Below are 17,774 nucleotides of genomic sequence, written 5' to 3'. Positions count from 1 at the left end.
GCCTCAAGTACTTACACAGTAAATCACCATTACACTAATTCCATACCTTTGGCCTGAAACATATTAATCTTGGTTAAAAATAACTGACGTTTATTTTACCAATTCAATTCAGGCATTGCAGTGAATGCACACACATGCAAAAGCTTCAGGGAGAGAACTTGCTTGTTTCAAATGGGTCCTTTTCACTGAGAACAGTTTTGAGAAAACACAGTCATCCATTCTTGTTATAATTCTTTTAAGCATTCAAATCCTAATTTATCTGTGAAAACATTTGACTTGAAGTAAACTACTTGTTTACTGGGTGCAGCTTACTGTAAAACATAACAGATCCAGACATTTTTCAAGATAAGTATTTACATTCTTGATCTCCTCAAAGACTCAATGACTTTAAAAACTTGAGTTCTTCAGAAGGGAAAAAAAAAAAAAAATAAAAAAAAAAAAAAAAAAAAATCAAAGGAATTTTGAAGCATTCAGAAGAACGTGGCACCTGGACATGATGAATAGCATCAGACTCTCCTAGTAGAGGGAAAATGGACCTTTTGGGCCAAATTCTCTTTACATTTACTAAGCCCAAGGATGCATAAATAATAATAGCTTTAAACAAATAGAGTATTTTTGGTTCTGTTTCTTCTTTGTCCCCTCTTATTCAGCCCACACACCACGCAAAACTCTCGAGCTGACAAAAAATAAAGTACTTATTTAAATACAGGACAGTAGGAAAAAAAAAAAAAAAAAAAGGTAAAACTCATCTCTTTCCTTGTACCCACACAAAGGACATATAACAATACAGCACAGAGAACACATCTGGAACGAGTATTTTATTCCATCTTTAGTCAACCCTCTACCAGACTTCAAATGCATTCTGCAATGCATTACACTAATATTTACATTTTGGAGAAACACAGTCTTTAACATAGTACTGATTTTTAGAAAGCATTTTTGCTACACTGGAAGAACGACAAACCAACCTAGTGTAATCTCACAGGATTAAGAGGAAACAAGGATTTGCTGTGTTGCTTTTTTTCGTTTGTTTTAGCTGATTTTCTTCACGTTTCAAGCTTTCTTTGAATGATTTTATGTGTGCTTATGTGTGCTTTTAGTCACCCACAAAACTTCAAGTAACAGTGGGCATTTGACTCCCCAGGAAAACAGGACGGACTACATGTATCCCATGTTGCTTTTTGTTTCCCATCTTTTCTTAGCTTCAAACCTGAAAAAGAGTACAGTATCACATGAGGACTCCTGAACATACATACTTCAGATATTTAACTCTATTATTTCTTAGCAGTAACAATAAAAATCAAAACTTATTTTTACTACTGCAATGAAGATGAAGGCAATTTTTACTATATGACAAACATATTAATCCTGGTAACGTGTCCTTAGTCTCATAGACTGCTCAGGAAAAAAGGCTAACAAAAACAGAAGGTTAAACTAAATTAAACTAAACAAATAAGATCAACACAAGCTTATTTCAGCCAAGGAAACTGAAAGGAAAATACTGAACTGATATTCTGTTGCATATACTGAGTGCCATTGAAATGACAAACGTTTAATTCCATTCTCAAATGACTTACCCCCAAGCAAGCTTCTTTTTCTTTCGAGCTTCTTGGACAGCCTCTGCTTCTTGTTTGGCTTTTACAAAGTTGCGGCAAGCAGCAGCTTTGGCAATTTTCACACCAAGCTAAGACATAAAAGGGAACAAAGAAAAACTGAATAGAAGCAAATGGCTCATGTGAAATGTAAGCCTCACAAATTATGTGGTGTGGTATTGTTTCCCAAAAGTCAATAAATACTAAAATATCTTTCCAATATTAAGCTGATGCTATACTGTAAGATTGGATGGGAAAGAACGTCTCTTGAGAAACACACAAAGTAGTGGGATCCTGTAGCAAGCAACCCTTCCACTCAACTCCTTCATTTTGAAGGATAAAAGCAAAGGGCAATAGCTGTGCCTCTCCCACTATACCACTATACCCTTTTTTACGTTTTTGTTTGTTTGTTTGTTTGTTTACAAATAAATACAGATAGACATACACTCCCTCCCTCTCTCTTTCAATTATTACAGCCACCCTATAACCTCAACTATACTGAAACACTGACAGGTCCCACTGATAGCAAGAACTTCCTGCATGAAACTCTTTGTTTGGATGAACTGCTACTACAACTGCTTCTCCAGTAGTATCTGTAGTCATGTTTTAATCAGTCTGTTTGGAAAGTAAATGAAGCAGTGTCCTTAGAATGCACCTGGCATTCAGTGGTGCTATCATATGCATGCCTTTCAAAATAAGATCTTACTGGCTGTGGGTGAATACTACTTTACCTTCACAATTCTCAGTAAGTGAATAAGTTCAAGTTCACATTGCTGCATATCAAGAGGGCAGAAAAATAACAGAGAAAAGGAGAAAAGGTTGAAGAAGGTACCATGAGCTATGACTGTTACTGTGCTTATAAGCATTCAGAATTCATTCACTGTTGTTGCATTTTGTGACTGTGCTGTCATGACTTGACATTATTTGTAACTGAACTATGAAAGAATTTGGTGTCAGAAGCTGTCACTTTTCCCCAATAAAAACAAGCAGTTTAGCCTGAACTGCTACAAGCTGTGATGTGGACAAATAGGCTTTTTTCTATCCAGTTCAAAACCTACCAATAAGATGATGTGACATTCTGCATTCCCCCAAATAGTCATGGAACCACATAATATAAAAAAAAAAAAAAAAAAAAAAAAAAAAAAAAAAAAGAGGAATAGGAGACCTACCCAAAAGAATACTCCCAAAACATTGGTTAGGGTTCCATTATTGAAGTGTAAACCATGAACAACCTGCTGCATCTATACAGGCAATTATTTACTCTGAAAAACACTTTATCCAAATAAGATGAGAGGATGCATGGGTGTATCTTCTACCTTTCTCCTGTTTAACATCTTCCCTGAAGGCAGGCTGATACCCAGATTTGCAAAAGAAAAAGAAAAGCCTTCTCACTCATCACTACAAGTTATTCACCTTAAGTTTCTTTCACTATTCATGAATTTAAAAAAATAATCTTTCTGCAGAAGAGAATCTGCATACATACCAGGCTAAACTAAACATCAGCTTGTACACCATAACAAACTCCAAGCACTGCCAATATATATACCCACTAATAGGTAAGCATATGATTTTTTTCCCCCCCAAATGAAACTGTGCAAAATTACGAACACTAAATAATTTTTGAACCTAGCTTCTGCACAGGATTATTCCAGGGTCATAAATACACACCTGTGCAATCATGTCAATGCACAAGACGTGACATTTCCAAGCTCTCCTATTAGGTGCATAATTTCTGTAATGAGCATGAACATTTCATATAAATCGTAATACATTGTCAGTGTCTCAACAGCCAAACCTCATGTGGAAGGCTACCAAAGGATAACATTTTTATCACACTGTCACTTTATTTAAGTTATTCATATTCTTGTATTATAAATGCATTTATGAAAATTCACCAAATACTAAAATGAATAAGAAAGGATCAAAAACTGCTCTATATTTAGAGCTAACCTGAAGCTTTAAATCCACCAGAATCACACCACCATCATTAGTCTGAATCGCATCTTCCATCCTAACACGCTAAAAAACAGATCAGATGGTAATAGGTGATGAACAACGGTTTCTTCCTAAAAACACATTCTAGGAATCTAGTGAACACTTACACACGTGCAGACATTCACTACCGAGGTCTACACAAGTGCAAGAGGAAAAAAAACACTGATCTGTGTTTCTTGGAAGAGAGAACGAATTCTTCCATCTTTGCAAAATACAGAAAAATAAGAACCTCCATAGCGTATGTGGAAGTAAAAGCAGAAATGTTTTGCAGTGTTATCATTTCTAGGCTACATAGAGACAAATTTGCAAGACATGAAAACAAATGTGCCGCATATAAATACACACAAACACTGCAGTCAGATTAAATGCCTTTTGCTCCTACCCACACCCACACATACATCCACACCGCCCCTCCCAAACGAAATCCATGAAAGCTTGGTCAATGGGTTTTACATAAAAAAAATTTCAGGTCATCAGATAACTCAATAAAATACATTGTTAAAAGAAGTAAGAAAGCATGAATAAAAATATATACAACAATTTCTTGTGTAGTCAAAGTATCAGCATTTTCCATATAGAACATCCAATATTTTGCTGCATTTTAATTAAGGTGTCTAAACATTATCACAAAGAACTGCAAATTGGTCAGAGCACGCAGTAAGGAAAATTAAGCTCTAAAGGCTTTTTATCACCATATTTCAGGAACCAAGGGTGTAAAATGTTCTAATTTGGGATATATTAAAAGCCATAAAAGGTCTTTCAAAAAGATTAATGGTACTTTGCTTGGATTTAAGATAAGGGCTTTAGCTGGTTGGAAAAGCAGGGCCCTGGCTAGACCCTTGAGGCATTCATCTTTACAGCCACTTGGAAGATTTGTAAAAGCGTCTGCATAACCTCCAGCAAACGCACTGCGACATTTTTTTTATTTATTTTTTATTTTTTTTAATTCCTTTCAATTTTACAGGTTTAAAGTCTGGAAACCGCATCGGATAGTAAAGTCGATACGGCGGGTCACCCCACAACAAAATATCTATGTATTTAAGACTCACTAAACAGAACAACTTGGCTTCTAGCAGGTCAGAGACCTTTCCATTTGGAAGTTTACCAATAATGATGGCAAGTATCTTCCTGTAGATGCTGAACGTAGCATAAGTGAAAAATTCCTTATCGTGAAAAACAATAGATGTTTCTACTCATCTGAAAGTGTTAACTTGCAACAAATTGCTGAAGCTTTACTTCTTCCAAAACAAACACCTTCAAAAATAGCAATTACCAAACTTTCGCTTTTTATGGAATAACAGGTCTATATGAAAAAATATTTATGCCATTCTCTTTTGTTCTTTAATTAAATGAAAACAGATGTTTTCTGAAGTAAAGCAGAACCATTACTGGAGTACTTAAAGTGTTAAGGTCTTTAATTTTTATATCAGTTTGGTCTACAATTCCTGATTGTCTTTACTCAAGCTCAACATTAATGTCAAGCAAGTTACCTAGGAGACGAAAGAGATCAAAGAGACAAAAAACCCTCAAATGTCTGATTAATCAAGCCTGCAAACAGCTTATTTCTTTTAGCCTGCATGCAAGTATGAAAATGAGATTCTGGGAGCCGTACATTGTGCAGATTTGTTCATTCTTATCAGAACAAAGCCAGCGGCAGCTTATTTCATGGATCATTGGCACTGTCATCAGTGCTACACAGAACGGGTGACAGCTCCTCATTTTGAGGCTTGAACAAAATTAGCAAAAAGTCGGCACAAATTAGCCTCTCATCTTTTTAGTAATATGACATTATTCATTTACTTTTTATCCAATTTTTAATTTTTTCCTTGTCAGCTATCCCTTTCTAGTGTTTCTCGCACAGCATCATAAAACACTTTTAAAACAAGCAAAGAAATGGATGAAGTTGAAATAGTTCAGGCAGAAGAGTAAACATTTGTATTAAGTTGCACCAGCATCTGCTGCAACTTCCAGAAAACTTCCCTGCAAAAAACCAGGACATTTAACACTTGGGTTCCACACAGGAAGCAGGTTTCATTAAATAAGACTGCACGATGTAAATGCTGAATGGCACAGGCACGAGAGCTTCAAGAATTGCTCCAGAAATATTTAGGTATGATACACAAAGCGCTGAACCCGCAGAGGCTCCAACAAAACATCTATATTCAAACAGGTCCTGAAATATCCTGTGATCATAGGAATGAAGCCAAACAGCCTTTTAATACAGTGTTACAGTTTCTCATCAAATATGAATCTAGTTATTTCAGGCTTGCCTTTAGCAATGATTTTCTCCTTTTATGTTATGGAATGTTATCCATTGCTGACGTATATAAAATATATAAAGCAAACAAGAATATCAAGTGGATTTTGCAGTGAAAATTGTCCCCTTTCAATGATGTGCTCAGCTTCCACTGTAAAATACTTTGTAATACCTTTGTTGTATTTTTATGCTGTGTATTACAACATCAAATTATATTTGGATGGCACAGTAATGGAGCAAGGACAGAAAACTGTCGTAACATTAAGCTCTTCTCTCAATTTAAACACTGAAATGCCAGTAACTTCTTCCATTCATGAGGAAATACAGCATTAAAAAATTAACTGTAAGCTGTTAGATGCTTTACACAGCCCCCTCATAAGAAAGGCAGTTTTAAAAAAAGAACTGTAGTACTGTTTTCAGCAATTTCTTTATCTCTGTTCTTCTAAGTAAGAAAGCTTATTAACAAGCTTTGAACTTAAAATCACATTTACAATAATGTGCCATCAACAGTTTTATAAGCTAATTAGAAAAAAAGATTAATTAATGACTGGCTGCTAATAAAATGGCAATCATGAAGAAAGAAACCAAGGGTGCTAAGCTTCAACTACCACCAATTAAGAGCTAATTACAAACAAATTATATATGTGTTTTGCTGTGGGCTTTAATTTACTAAAATGGTTTTAATTAAAAGAGAAAACATGCTGATTAATTGAACTGCAGAAAAAATCTACAGTATAAACTGTGCTTTGTCTGTCTCTTTAATTAGACTTGTAACATCTGAAATCTTTTTTTAAGGTTTGTTAAGGAAAAGATATACATAATTAAGGGAGCAGAAGAATGTAATTCTAGGTGATAACCCTGCCATGTTCCAAAGGTTAAAAGAAAACAACCTCAATGAAGAGTGATATTTGGAAGCATCTCTGCTAAGTGTTAGAAAGAACCTTCACAGATTAAAAAAATAAACTCTTCTTTTCCCCCACCCCCAGAGTCCTTGAGCAAGCAAGACTTCCAAGTTAATTGGTGCCTAAGTTACATTCTGTATTAGACTGCATCAATCTCCTCAGGTAGCTAAAAGCACTACAATAAAATTATGAATTTTGCACAGAATTTAGAAATGAAGCTCTATTATACCTATGGAAGAGCAAGCAATTCAAGACACTACAGCCTATCTGAAATTGTGATGTATGACCTACCCAGCTTCACAAGACAAAAAAAAAAAACACTAAGAGAAAGGTTCTCAATTTGTGAAAACATACAACCTTGCTCATATCCTTCCCCATGATATAGCTAGAAGTTACTTACAATGAACACTAACTTGAACACTGAAAAATGGTCAAAAATGATGCAACACAAAATGTGATGACGAGGGCAAAACCAATAATTCTGTGAAATGAAAAGGATATCCCAGTGAGCAGATAATTAATTTGGTCCATTATGATGCAGATCTTTCATTTAAGCTTGATCACAATAGCATCATTTTCGTGTAAATTGCAGCTTCAAAACAAGAAAATCTCACCAAAATGCCAGAAGCCACGAAGCACACAGAAACAGCGCTGTCAAAAAGTCTGCACTACTCAGAGATTGACAACTATTTCAGTAATTTGGTGTACTAAATCACAAAGTATTTCTGAACTTCCATTCTGACAGGTAAATCTAACATGGTTTTACTGTGTTCAAGTTTCAGTCCCCAGGCTAACGTGCTCTTAGACAACGTGGCACCTACTTACCAGGCAGTAGCAAGAAAACAACAAGGCAAATGCAAAGTTTAAGGTTTAGACAGATCAGTTCTCAGAATGTTACAGCCAAAAAGTCTGGATTCAAACTGATTTCAGGAAGAAAAAGTACTACAAAAAATTCTCACTGTGAAAGGAAAAAAGAAGCCCAGAAAATATTTTCAGGCTGACAATTTGAAGGTGCAGGGGAAAATCTTTTGGAGTTATTTCATTGAACCTTTAAAGTATCACTCCAAACTGAAATCAGTTCTCAGCAAAGTGAAGTTCCCAGACAATTCCACACACTATCCCTACTCAAATGGATACTCACCTTTAACAACTTACAGCGCTCTAACTACTCAACATTCCAGACAGAGCCCCACAAACACTAACAGCTGAAGTACACTTCAAGGTATTACACTAAAAAGGTTTCTTTGAAACTGCTAGAAAAGTTGACACAATTCTAAGCGTCAGTCCTCTGCTGTATACAGACCCAAGTACTGCTCCCATTTCCTCTCAGTCACCCCAGAGCATCCCCAAGAAAATCACCATTGTAATTCAGTTAAACATCCTCAAACTTCATTCTCACTAAAAAATTCATTCTAAAAGATTCAGGACTTCCACACTAACACTAGCATTTATCTTGACATGTACCAAATTAAACAATCAAATGCAGTGTTCAAACCATAGCTTCAGGTATGCCATTCCACGTTTTGAATGCAGAACTTCAAAACATGAGGAGCTGCCAGTGCTGAAAACCTAAGATACACCATGCAACAAAGAAAGCAACTGGATTACAATAGTGAACCTTGACTGCTTACATGGTACCACCATATTCTGATTTAGTAGTTGTTCTTGTAAAGCCTGTATCAGGTTACTCTTAGTATTGAAGAACTTCTACTCTTGCTCTACGTTGAAAATCCACAGTGAATTACGACAATTAAGCAATATGAGACACCTGCACTATGCAAACATTCAACAAAAGTTCATCAAGCAAAAGCAGTGCTGATCTTTTATGCCATGACTGCACTGCAGCATAGAGATGCTCAAGCTAGACTGGGTTCTAAAAACAGTATAGCTGAAGAAGCAGACAGTTACTGATGGACCACGTCATTCTGACAGCACAATCCAGACATGGCCATATTGTTTCAGGAAGAATTTCACATAAATTATTTCACATAATAATTATTATTGGGATAACCGTAACTCCCTGGAGAAGCAGAACCCCCCATAAGACATGCTGCAGGGACAACAGGAGACAAGGGGTAACACTTACTAGTGAGGTGAGCCAGGAGATTAGGTTATCATCATCACAGGTGTACAATCCATTCTTATTTGAAATATATTTTCATACATTTTTAGCCACAGTCCCAAAAGCTACATGCAAAGCCACCTGTACAATCACCAGCAATTGTAGAGCTTCTTCCACAAGGTATCCAAGTTGTAACCACCACAGTTAAAAACCTTGAGAACTCTATTCGATTATCTCTGTTTATTTCAAAATCAGCACATGTGTTTGCCAAACAGAAAGCAACAGCTAACATACAGCCCAAAGCCTCGTTTAGAGCAGTACAGCAACATTTTCCTTAAAGAGCCTGCAACAAGAACCATATGGAAACCAAAACATCCAAAACCTTGAAGCATTATCATTTAGGTGTTAAGGATATGCATTTCAGTGATTCTCTCACAGCTGCTAGATTATGCATACTGGCCAAATCATCACTGATTTTAAGGAAATGTGATTTTAAAAAACCTCACTGTGTCACAACGATAGCATATTGACAGCATCACTTCAGCATTCCTTTGCTTTTTAGGACATATTTCTACTGCCCATTCTCAGTCATCTGTTTATTTTTGGCTTCATTTTTCTAAATACTGAAGCTGCCCTATCAGTTTCACAGGCTTATAAATGTTATACATCAAAAATTAGTTTCACTTATTAAGGCAGAAAACGGCTTTAAGAACTCTGGGATCTGTGCCTCAAAGCAAAAGCTTTATCAGCAGGTTCCAGTCACTGCTTCTTGCAAAAGAAAATGGTGCCGATTAAAAACCCATACACCTGATTTCAAAAAGAACACCTACCCATTGAACATTTTTCACATGGCTACAAGGGGGCTGCACCCCCTGCACCCCAAATGGAAGGCAGCTGCTTTTCACATGCACAGCCCTGCGACATTGCTCAAGAAAAATAAAAGCTATACATAAAAAGATGAGGTTGAGATAACAGAACAATAATTCATCCACTTATTTCTCTAGACTTCAGAAGTGTTGCACTTCAATACATGCCTGACTTGCTCACGATGTTGCATTGAATTTGGAAGCTAAGACAAAAAACAACCCCATACTCTAAAAATTAAGTCAGCCCTTACAATTATTACGTAAAAATATTGCAGACAGGAGGAAAGTTGTGACTGAATCACTACTACACAACATGAAAGCAGTATTTACTGTACTTTGCACAATGCAACGTTGTTTTCAGCCAGCCTCTCCCATAACTAAATCCTTTGCTATAGCCCTTCACTGAATCAGAATTAGTCACTGCTAGAAGGGCATTCTCGGAATAAGAAATACTTTAAATGATAGAGAGAAAAAAATAAATGTAAGCTGTAAAGATTACAAAGAAAAACAAAATTTTGCAGTAGGTTACACAGCAAATCTTTGAACCACTACAGAACCCAAGTGAATTCACTGCAGTTCTGCCTTCACAGAACTCCTCGTGAGATCAAGACAGTCATTTGAGTCTTCCTTCTTTCAGCATGCTATTTATTCAGATAAACTCACTTAACCAAAACCAAATCAAGGCTGTGAATACTAATAATACTTCAAGCATTTTGTTCTCAGAATTACAACACGCTAATATTTGAAAGTCAACAATTTGGAGCTAATGTTCCACAGATATTATATTGCTGTAACACCTGCGATATGCTAGATGTTGCACAATCCCATGGTTACCAAAATCAGATAATAGTTTATCATAAATATTACAAAACCTTAAAACTTCTTACACTAATTTGTTTTTATAGTCAAACAACTTGCAGTAGAACGTTAGTATGTTTTATTGATTATGATACTCTAACCACTTTAGAGTAGATGGAATTTGTGAAGGAGAAGCTTTAGAGTGTTTTGAATTCCGAACATAAAAGGTGATATAACAGTATCACAGTGAGAAGTTGGCTGGGAATATCAGGCTACATTTCTGTCACTGTCAGAAGCTGTTATCCTTGTGCAGGGAGGTTCTGTGGTCCTAAGTGGAAAAAGGCTGTTTAGTAACTAGAAAGTGCCCTGAGTGACCACGTGTAGGAGTTTCTACTGAATGCGTAAGAACACGCACTGAAGAATTAGCTTCACCTCACCATATTTATGAAAGAACTGTATTTCCTGTCCCAAAAATCATCTAGATTTTTCAGTCTTTGCAATCCCACATTATATGCCATTAAAACAAACTCAGACCTGCAATTTTGCGTTAAAGCTTTGCTGTACTTAGGAAACGCTAAATATCTGTAAGAGAATGAGAAGCAACCAGAATGTCCTGTATTCTTTTTTATTTAAATGCCTTCTATATCTTCAAACACCTTTGAATTTACTAGTACATGCAGTGAACAGAAAATTCCCATTACATCTGAAGATAGGTGAGCACACAAGACAGATAAAGAAAGCAAAGCCCTTCCTGAAATTATATAAATTAGATGAGTTTTTGAAAAGCTAGCTCCTAGAATCACCTAAAATAGCATTGTATTCAGGTTTTTCTTCTTCAAAATTATTCTATTTTTACCTTAATCTTTCTTCTTTTGCACTTTCTCCCCATGCCCACACTCCAATAGGCACAATAGCCTACGTGGGTTTCAGTGAAGTACTGTTGTTGGTGCATATGTGGTAGGTGGTGGCAACTGAGCCATTACTCACAATGAATTGCTGTTTCATATGAGATAAAGGTATGTGAGAGATCCCCTACCAGATCCTCAGCACTTAATACAAGTCCGAAAGACCAGATTATTGAAGCAAACAGCTAAACCATCCTAAACACCAGGCAAAAATATAAAAAAGAATCACTTCAGTTACTAATGACTGACCTGTGGAGCCAGTATCAGGGTTTTCAAGGTAAGGTTACTTGGGAACATTCATGGCTGTATTTTCAATTCTTACACATGGCTACACTTGTCCAAACATTATTGAATCAGCTGCTAAATCCTTCAATCATTGACAAATCTAATTAGGAAACAGAAAGGATGTCCCAAGCAATCTTCAATGCTACTTTATCTGCAACTTTTTTTAAATAAAGAAAACACATAGATGTCCAAAACTTTTTTTCCCCTAAAAGCTTTTAATAGACCACTTACCTCACGAGTTGCTAATCTGTCACTCAGCTCCACAGCTTTATCAATGTCACCTTCAGCCACAGACTTCTCTATGCTAAGTTCCAGGCCAGACTAGAAAGAAAAAAAGCAAATACCTTTAGAGCAAATAAACAGAAAAGCAATACATCTAAAGGAAGCATCTCCTTTTAAAAAATAATTTCAACAGAAGTCTTAAAATGAAGACGCTGCATGAACCTGTAATTTCTTTGAAACACAAATCACTTTGTCTATGTATTGTAATGGACAGTATAATTAAGAATTCACTGAAAGACTGCCTGAGCACAAATCATTGCATTAGTTCCACCTTATGTGCAGGATAATACTGTAGGTTAAAAAAAATTACACGGACTAGTTTATGCCTGTCACAATAAAAATCATCTGAAGATCTGGCTTATCTCTTCCATCCCTGGAGCTTTCTAAACAAAATGTGAAGTGTATGTGTCAGGTAACACAAAGAATGGCAATTACCACTGTATTGTTACAGTTCTAAGATCTTATCTTTATCCAAAAACTGAGTTCTGGCACGATGCCACTCCACTACACCAATAAATTCAGAATTCTAGTTATCCTGTGGAAAACAATGAAAACAGTTCAAAACTCAACCTTTACGATCAGCATAACTCACTTCATGACATTTACAATTAACAGAACAATAAAACATTTAATGGAAATCATAGTTGGAAGTTTTTGAAAGGATCCAGAAGGATAGCATAGCAGTTGGCACTGACTTTGGAACTTCACAAAAAACTCATTCATCAATCACAAGAGACATTTTACAGACTCACTGGTTTTAAGCGTTAGCGATGCTAAAGAAAACAATTCTGTTGGTTTCATAATAAATACTTTAACAAATAGAAAAGCAAACAATTCTTGAGAAACAGAACACTTAATTATTCAGATGAAAGTTAACAGAGTGCACAAATGAAAAGCCAACTCTTAAATGCCTTCTCTGAAATTAATGAGATGAGTTCCTCTAGAAATTAAATCACAACTTAAATGGAGAACAGCTGTAACACTTTGGGCCTCGGTCCAGATCTATACTGAGCAATTTAATGACACGTAAATGCCCACCAAAAGTCAGAACTCAGACAGAACTGATTAATATCATCGCTGTCAATGCAGAAGTTTACTTTAAACAAACGAAAAGCAGAAAGTTTGTGATAAAGGATGCCAACTGAATATTTGATGTCTTAAAAGTAACAAGGTTACTGTAGCAACCTTGTTAACTGAAGTTACCATTACAGTAAAACTACAGAACAAGCTCATCATATTTAAAGCTCCTGACACATCTATCACGTTCTATCAGTAGCATCAAATATGGCTTGTTATACAGCAACAGTTATCAACTAAATGTGTTGTAAATTCAGTAAAACTTCATGGTAGATTCAGTCCCCTGATTCAAAGAGCTACTGGTTTCAACTAATGGACTGACTTGGAACACTAGAGTTAAAACACAATGAAAGGTCACTGTAATCAAACAGCACACATCAAACCTTTTGTTCCTCAACACAATAGAATACAAAACCAAGAAAGGAAAGAGGCACAGATACCATCTGGAAATCTTTCAATTCAAGTAATACTTACATGACACCAAAAAGGAAATTTCATTTAAAAATATGCACAAAATTATTCTTCCTCAGAGTGACTTGGTCATACGCTTACTTCTGATTAGACTCAGTTTTACTGCTCTCTCAGTTAACACTGCCTTTTTTTACTATCAAAAAAAAAGATGACATGGCTTTTGTAATGACAATCACCTTTTGTGGAGCTCTGCTATCCACAGGTGATTCAAATCTATCATTGATTCCAAAGTACTGTGTAAGTTCTTTCCAGTGGTCTTCATTGGCCAACTGCTGACTACTAAAAACCAAAAAATAAAACTCATTAATATCACCAATTTGTTTCCCACAGCTTGCAATGTTCTTCTCTTAAAATAAACTCTTCTATTTGGCAGATGCACTCTTTTCACCTGACATTTTCTGATGCAAGTTATTCCTTTTCCTCTGTAACCACAATGCCATTATCTTGAAAGCGAGCTTGTATGCAATTACATGACAAACACCATTAAGAATAACAATAAATTAATTTTAAGCTGCATTAAATAATACTATTCTGTTATTTTAAATCGAGCAATAAGCTATCACTAGAATTCAATTCAGTCTGTGACAGACACCAAACAACTTCAGTACATATTTACCATGACAACGTTCAAAGCCAGCGTTTGGCTACACTTCTTACAAGTTTTGCTTGATATTAAAAACAGACCTGATATAATCACATTGACATATATATTGGTTATACCTCTTAGTCACTTCTTTTTTGTCCTTTTCAAGTTTTTCTAAAAAAGAAAAAAAAAAAGTCCAGAGTTACACAGCAATGCCCTATTGCATCCAATAAAGTTAAGAGATCACTAATAGAGTATGTTCCCATGGAAAGACTGTCACAGGAGGACCTGTACTGAATGCTCATTTCATTTCGGGATTTAAACTACTCTGCTGTGAGGCTTTTCATTTGAAGAACCTCCTACAATATTTATCAAAAAGCATTGATCAGAACAGACAAAGTAATGTATGAAATAATGTACTGAAAACATGCCCAGCCTTTCAAAGTCAGTACTGACTGAATAAATTCTGCCCCCTCTTTAAAAAGAACTTATATTTTAAGTAGCAATTTACAGTCTAAGTCTAGAATGGATGTGTAACAACTAGAAAGAGAAAATCCTAGATATCAGATGACACCTATTCAGGCATTCAATTATTGGTGAAAGCTAAAAATATACTTCCAATGTACTTAATACTAATTTCATTTACAAAAAATAAGGTCAGGAATCATGCAAAACACCTTTTCTGCGCCGCTTTCTTTTTCGGCCTCTGCTCCCCTGATTTGCTTCCACTTTCATTTCACGGTTTTTCTTCTGAAGCTCCAAAAACTTCTACAAGATTAAGAAAAAGCAAGGATTGGTATTTTCTAATTTTCTTTACAAAAAAAAGTTACATAGAACGCTGATAAATGTTGTCCCAATATCTCACTTATCCACTGTAGCTTCCTGTATTTATTACATTCAAACTTATGCAGAGATCATCCAACCCTGATGGGGTTAAACTGGCATCGGCTCTATCACTTTATCACCCATATCATTGACTTTCTGCCCTCTCTAAGTCCCAGAAGTATTCAAAACAGTTTTCTCAAGGAGCACAATGCTGAATATGCTTATGTGCACTCCTAGGCTATGTAACAGCTTGAAATTGCACAAACAGCAGTTTAGAATCCAAAATTACTGACAGCATATTCCTTGCACATCAGGCAAGTTTTTACATGCAACAAGAAAAATAAAGAGAGGCTATAAGAAGTTATGCGTATGGATACCTACACCTAAACCCTGTACAAAGCAGAAAGGTATAGCTCTACTTCACAGGTATAAATCAGCAGTACAGTGACTAACATGCTTAGCTATAAACATACAAAAACAATTATGAGGAAGCTCAGAACTCACATACTGCTACAAACACAAGTATTTGTGCAATTAAGTAGCTACCCAAACATTTCCTTGCTGTGCTTTTAATCACTGCTGTACGGAAGAGGAAAAAAAAAAAAAAAAAAGCAAGCTTTTCCTGTTTTCCCTCCCATTTAAATTCACTCTACCTGACGTAATCTAATGTATATTATTGTGACAGCACTTTGACTGCATTTCATTTTGCATTGGTATACCTAAAATACCCAAATTTGAGTTGCTTAAATTTAAAAAATAGCTCTGAGTATTTAAAGCCATGCTACGATACCCACATTCCATACAGTTAAAGGAATTCCAGCAGGGCACGTTTCAGATGTGTTTTCTCCATCTGTCACGGATATCAAAACTGATTTAGTGATGGCATTACTTTCAGGTCCACCCTCCTGCAATTCAGGAAGCTGAACTCTTTCTGCATCTTCCTTTATATCTTCTTCCTTCAAACAGGAAATGCATGACTCCTCTTCATTCTCAGAGCTCAAGTCAACATCACTTTCATTCAGTCCTGGAGGTAACAGACCGCTCCACATCTTCCTCTTCACGCAAGGCCAAGGCACTGGGAGTCATGTGAGCACACCTGTTCTGAGACAAAACCACCATCAGCCAACAGAGTCAGAAACACCAGAATGTAATAACAGAAACACTTCTCCCGAGGCGCTTTACACAAGCTCTTCATAAAGCTGTTAGTACTTACAACTTCAGAGGCAAGTTAAGAAGAGGACTGATGTACACAGATTAAAGATAATACGCCTTTCTTTTTTTCTTTTTCGCCCTTCTTATTCCTTACAGTTTTCTCACTTCAGGCTTGTTTACAGAAGCTTCCCAGCTTTAAGCAGAACACAGCAGCAACGCCTCTCCGGGACAGCAGACGAGCACCCGCAAACCTCCCACGGCACCACCGAGCGGGAAGGGCCGAATCTCGAAAGCGGGAGGACGGGGAGAAAAGCCCGCTCAAGAAAGAAGCCAGGAGGGGCGCAGCGCTGCTCCAGAGCAGAGAGACAAAAGGACTAGAGGAAAAACAGACGCCTCGCAGCACAGCCCTCACCGCTACCCCAACGCCAGCTGCCGAAGCAGCCCGTGTTTACCTGGCCGCCATCTTGGCACCCCGGAACACTCCGCCCGTTGATTGGGCTCTGCCCCGCAGCCAATCAGCGGGCGCTTTGCTGCCCTGCTCCCGGCTGCCATGTGCTCCGTTGCGACGGGGCTTGGCGCGCGGCAGTGCAGCGCCGTGCAACGCGGTGTAACGCTGAGGTGGTGGGGTGACATCGCTGCAGCCGGGACAGATGCAGATTGGTTTCGTATCCCCACATATGCAATTTAAATGTACTTCTCAGAATAACAGCCGTGCACTCAAGAGAAAAACAAGTCACTTTCCGGTGTTCCTAGTTGTGATAGAGGGGTATGGAAGGTATTCAAAGCTAAACCTTCTCATTTGTACAATACCCAAATGTTTGGAGTGGGACAGTGACTAAGGTTGCAAACCTTTTCTTCATGGATGAGAAATCTTTTTAAAATTCCCTGACTTGTCTCATATTTATATGGTAAATGGAAAGTCTCAAACCACCTCGTTCCAGCAAAGTTTGAATTTCCCTTAAACAGCACCAAGAATGTGAAAAAAATGCCTCTGTGCCTGGAAACCAGTAACTATGAACCGATTAACAGCATGTGAGATGTCTCAGAGGCGAACACCGACTGTTTGAAGAGCACTCAGTAAAGCACATAGCTCATATGGAAGTTTCTATTCTTTGTCCTTTCAGTGTATGTAGGTGAGACATGAAACAAATGCTTAGCAGCAGCTTGTATGTGGTTTGGCATGAAGCCTCATGTGCAGGGAGTGTCAGGAAAGGTGGCATAGAGAAATAACAAGAAAAAGATACAACGAAGATGAAGAGATCACTGGCACTGAAATGTGTCTGAAAGAGAGGAGGGCTTGCAGCTGACCAGTTATCTCAGCCGTGAGGCCTCTGAGAAAGAAATTACTGGCACCAAGACACAGCTTACTTGTGGACAAACATTCAGATGTGAGGGGGGTGAGAAAGGGGCGTGAATTCCAGTGTTAGGAGGGATAAAGGCAGACAGCAGGAACTTTGAGTAGGATCACCTCGGATCACCAAGGTGAGTAGGATGCTGTGTGGTCACCTTCTGGGACTGGCTGTGCATAGAAGGAAAGACAAACACCTTTCTCGTAGATGTAAAACAGATCTCCCAATTCACTTCCTTTCTATGCTATGATATTACATCCTCAGTTTCATTTCTGAAATCAATTAATTCCGTAAGTAATCACTTTTTCATGAACTACATGTAAATTTCACACTCAGCTTGCTAACTAGTTTTTCCTCTCATCTGGGAAATCAA

The 17,774-nt window shown here is 37.1% G+C and overlaps 1 protein-coding gene across 5 annotated transcripts; it reads right to left on the bottom strand.

Moving 5' to 3' along the window:
- Positions 1-803: 803 nt before the first annotated feature.
- FAM204A (family with sequence similarity 204 member A) lies at positions 804-16,544 on the bottom strand. Of its 5 annotated transcripts, none has more exons than XM_042818595.1 (8): positions 16,505-16,544; positions 15,695-15,996; positions 14,753-14,843; positions 14,213-14,249; positions 13,669-13,771; positions 11,894-11,983; positions 1,578-1,684; positions 804-1,210 (listed from the first exon to the last, which is right to left on the bottom strand). In XM_042818595.1, the coding sequence occupies exons 2-8, from the start codon at positions 15,947-15,949 to the stop codon at positions 1,159-1,161; spliced, it is 735 nt and encodes a 244-aa protein (XP_042674529.1). In that variant the 5' UTR covers positions 15,950-15,996; positions 16,505-16,544; the 3' UTR covers positions 804-1,158. The 5 variants fall into 5 exon arrangements, with proteins under 5 accessions (XP_042674529.1, XP_042674527.1, XP_042674526.1 ...); XM_042818593.1 differs by having other exon boundaries at positions 15,695-16,001; positions 16,505-16,541; XM_042818592.1 differs by lacking the exon at positions 16,505-16,544 and adding an exon at positions 16,114-16,493 and having other exon boundaries at positions 15,695-16,001.
- Between the last annotated feature and the right edge of the window lie 1,230 nt (positions 16,545-17,774).

Source organism: Centrocercus urophasianus, unplaced genomic scaffold, assembly GCF_019232065.1.
Source record: "Centrocercus urophasianus isolate 14NV4802_14NV808 unplaced genomic scaffold, USGS_Curo_1.0 seq_17, whole genome shotgun sequence".
NCBI lineage: Eukaryota > Metazoa > Chordata > Aves > Galliformes > Phasianidae > Centrocercus > Centrocercus urophasianus.
This window is presented reverse-complemented; position numbering and strand designations above follow the sequence as displayed.